Source organism: Echinops telfairi, unplaced genomic scaffold (genome assembly GCF_000313985.2).
Source record: "Echinops telfairi isolate 266 unplaced genomic scaffold, ASM31398v2 ScPeMD7_3533;HRSCAF=4204_0, whole genome shotgun sequence".
In the NCBI taxonomy this organism is placed as follows: Eukaryota; Metazoa; Chordata; class Mammalia; order Afrosoricida; family Tenrecidae; genus Echinops; species Echinops telfairi.
The window spans coordinates 39105882-39109478 of NW_022107431.1; the positions used below are offsets into that span (position 1 = coordinate 39105882).

General features: G+C 55.2%; 1 protein-coding gene across 1 annotated transcript in view; it reads right to left on the reverse strand.

Moving 5' to 3' along the window:
• Positions 1–2661, reverse strand: part of CUNH6orf136 (chromosome unknown C6orf136 homolog) — a 5834-nt gene extending 3173 nt beyond the window's left edge. The window contains 2 exon segments of the mRNA XM_013004463.2: positions 1776–1942; positions 2427–2661. Of these exon segments, the coding sequence (XP_012859917.2) occupies positions 1776–1942; positions 2427–2661 (402 nt within the window).
• Between the last annotated feature and the right edge of the window lie 936 nt (positions 2662–3597).

The window sequence follows — 3597 nt, forward strand, 5'->3', positions numbered from 1 at the left end:
ACACACACACACACACACACACACACACTTTCACTCATACATTACCTCACACACACTCACACGCTGACATACACACTCACACTCACTCACATACACATATACATTTTCACTCACTCACACCCTGACACACACACTGGCACACACACACTCACTCACTCTGGCATTAAGAAGGTCACGTCCTCTAGTTGTGGTTTCACTTCCTCCTCTCTCACTGGAGGGCTGGGGTCAGAGCCCTCCAAGGCCCCACCCAGCGCTCTGCCTTCATTCCGAGCTCCATGGAAAGTGGTCTTTGTGGATCTGGACCAGCCCAGGAAGAGCAGCTGAGGGAGCGCCCAGCTGTAGGGACTGAGAAGCTGACAGTGCTGTTTGGGGTGGGAGTGGCAATGAGAGGGGAGAGGAGAATTGCAGAAGTTGGTGGGGCAGCCAGTAAGCATTTTGAAACAGAGCGGATGAGACAATAAAAAGGAATGGTGCTTATCATTTCACAGCTCACCGCAGGCTTTCATGGACACGCCCCCTTTGAAGAGGAGGCGCACTGTGAGCACAATCCGTACACTCAAGAGAGTAAAGCCACGGCCCGAAGTTCAGTCGCTGTCGAAAATCGCACGGTAAAGCAGAAGCTGAAAGCCCACCTTTGAATGCCTGATTCTAAGATTCGCATGCAGTAGTCACTGCTCGATGCCGGTGAAGTCATTCTGAGCTGTGTGCTACAGAGCAGAGCTAGCCCAGGGTTTTCTCGGATGGCATTACACACGCAAAAAGTTGTTGGTTCATACCCACGCAAAGGCGTCTGAGGAGACAACCCGGCATCTGCTTCCTAAAGCTCGACGCCTTGGAAATCAACCGAGCTGTTCTACCCGGCAGCAGGCACGAAGCTGGATGGAGCTGACGACCATCTTAACAGAAGCAGATCACACCTTTTCTTCTGGGGCAGCGGTTCTCCACCTTCCTCATGCCGAGACCCTTCCATCCAGTGCCTCATGTGGTGGTGACCCCCCAGCCATAACATGATTTCCGTTGCTACTTCATCACTGCCATTTTGCTACTGCTATGAATCGGGCGACCCCTGTGAAAGAGTTGTTCGACCCCCAAAGGGGTCGCAACCCACAGGTTGAGAACCGCTGCTCTAGGGTAGCAGCAGATGGGCTTGAACTCTCAACCTCTAGGCCAGCAGTTGAGGGCAAACCATTTCTGCCACCTCATTGGCTAGTGGTGTGTCTTATTGATTCCACCTCATAGCACAGATTCTAGGGTCTCGTCTTTATGGATGCTGATCACCAAGGCGGCCTCGCTTGGAGAAGGTGGTGGATTCAAACTGCTGACCTTTGGATTCATAGCCAAGTGCTTTGGTTGGCAGCCACTGCTCCAGCCAGCCTCCTTCCTGTCGGGCCATCAACCTCCCCACTCTGGCCACTCAGCAGCAGGACTGTGGTGGGTGCCCAGCAACCTATCCCCTTTCTAGACTACCTTTCCGGCCGCAGGGTGCTTTGTGGAAACGTTCCTTCTTCGGGATGACTTCTCACTCTAATGTGCTCTCTCTTCTGCTCTGTAAGGGCCCCGGGGCGTTGTCGTGGTTGCGAGCTTGTCTGCAGTCAGCCGGGCAGCAGTCTGAAACCACCACGTGCTCTTTCTGCAGGGCAAGACGGGGCTTTCTGCTCCGTCAGCCATCACAGCTTCAGAAGCTGCTTCAGAGGGCCAGTGCACCCTGTCCCAGAGGGTCACCATGAGTTGGCTCTTCAGTTCGACTTGTCAAAGCTTCTCATCAGAGCACTCACGCCACTTGGCGCGGGGGAGGGGGAGATGTCCAGCGCGGTGGGGTTGTGGGCTCCTCCTTCTTCCACTGGCCCCGGTGAAAGACCCTCCCCAGTCAGCCCAGGCTCTCCGTTTCTTTCCTCACACCCGTTAGGAGAACTAAGAGGTAAAAGCAGGCCAACACCAGAGCCTAGGGAAGGGAAAAGAAACACTTTAGCCCCGACCTTCAGCTGGAACCCCTGTAAGTGCTTGCCTCTGGATCAGCCGATGCAGTGGGAGCTTCAAGGCTGTTCTGCAGACTTTCCTGAGTGCCTGTGGCGAAACCCTCTGGCATGATGCTTATGAGTTGGGCTGCTAAGCACAAGGTCAACGGTTCAAAACCACCGTCCACAACTCAGGAGAAAACCGAGGCTTTCTATACCCGTAGAGAGTTGGATTCTTGGAGGCCTGCAGGAGCAGTTCTACCCTGTCCCAGGTGGTCGCTAAGAGTTAGCATCAACTGGTGTTGGCAGTGGGTTTGGTTTGGTCTGGTTGTGGTGGACAGACAGGTGAGGACCCCGCCCTGGCCTTCCAGGCAGGGGCGCTAGCACACAGGCCAAGCCCCAGAAGGCCAGTGTTCCCTGTGTGTCACTGAGACAAACAGAAATCCACCTGCTACTGCGTCAACGGCTTACCCTCGAATTCTGGCCGCGGCCGGTTCATGTTGTTGTCAGCAGCCGTCCCTTCGGCCTCGAACCATGACGGCTGCCGCACAGCACAGCACAGGAATGCTGCCTGGGCCCGCGTCACCCGTGGACCCACATGCTGCAACCGTTGGGCTTTCACGGTCCGGTTTTTCAGAACCAGACCACCGGGCTTTGCTTCCTTGTCTTGCTTCGTCCGGAAGCTCCACTGAAATATGCTTAGCATCCGAGCTACAGACAAACCTCCACTGACTGATAGATGCTGGGCGTAGAGTCAAACCGAGCTCTCAAACCCAGCTGTGGGAGACGAGAATTCTGCGCTGAATCACCTAGCTCCCCCACGCTCATTAGGTAGGAGAATGGAAAGCCGTTGGGAACCCGAGCGCACAGTGGGGGGGAAGCCAAGACTGGAGAGGAGATGGATTTTCCATCCTCTCATGAAAGAGTTATGTCCCCGAGCAATACATTTAGGACAGTGTGTGTGCACGCACACACATGTGCCCATGTGCATGCCTACCCATGCCTGCAGGAGAGAGTGCCCGCCTTTCAGCTCATCGGCTTTGACCAGAAAACACCAGAATGAAGACATGACTAGACTAGGAAGGAGACACGTAACCGGTTCACCCGTCATTGACAGATGTCTCAGAGGAAGACAGAACGCCAGACACAGTGAAACGGCATCGTACGCTCATGGGATTCACATACTTTCTTCAAGGATTGTCTATCACAAGTCCACGCCTGGTTCCACCATCTCTGAACTTTGTTCGCAGGGTCAGAGCCATGGCCAGCTCTGCCTCCGGAGGCTCTTGAAGGTTCAGACCTCCAGCTCCCCTTTTCATCTGACACTGGGCAGAGGCCTTTCCCCCAGGAGCACGCCTCTAGTTTCCAGATGGCTTGGTGCCATGGAGGCAATGCTGGGTCAGGGTCAGAGACCTGCCCCCCACATGGCCGTCCCCACCATCCCCCACACGACCATCCCCATCACCTGGGACACCCACAGCAGTCATCACCTGGGTTCCTCTGGCCAGAAAATGTGGCGGAGGACACCACTTTCCCAAACCCAGGCAAGGTAACAGGTGGAAGCGCTCGGTACCTGTGAATCACCACGTTGGTGGGTGGCGCACTGGAAGCCTACCGAGTGAGTCCGGAGGGATGATCTCAG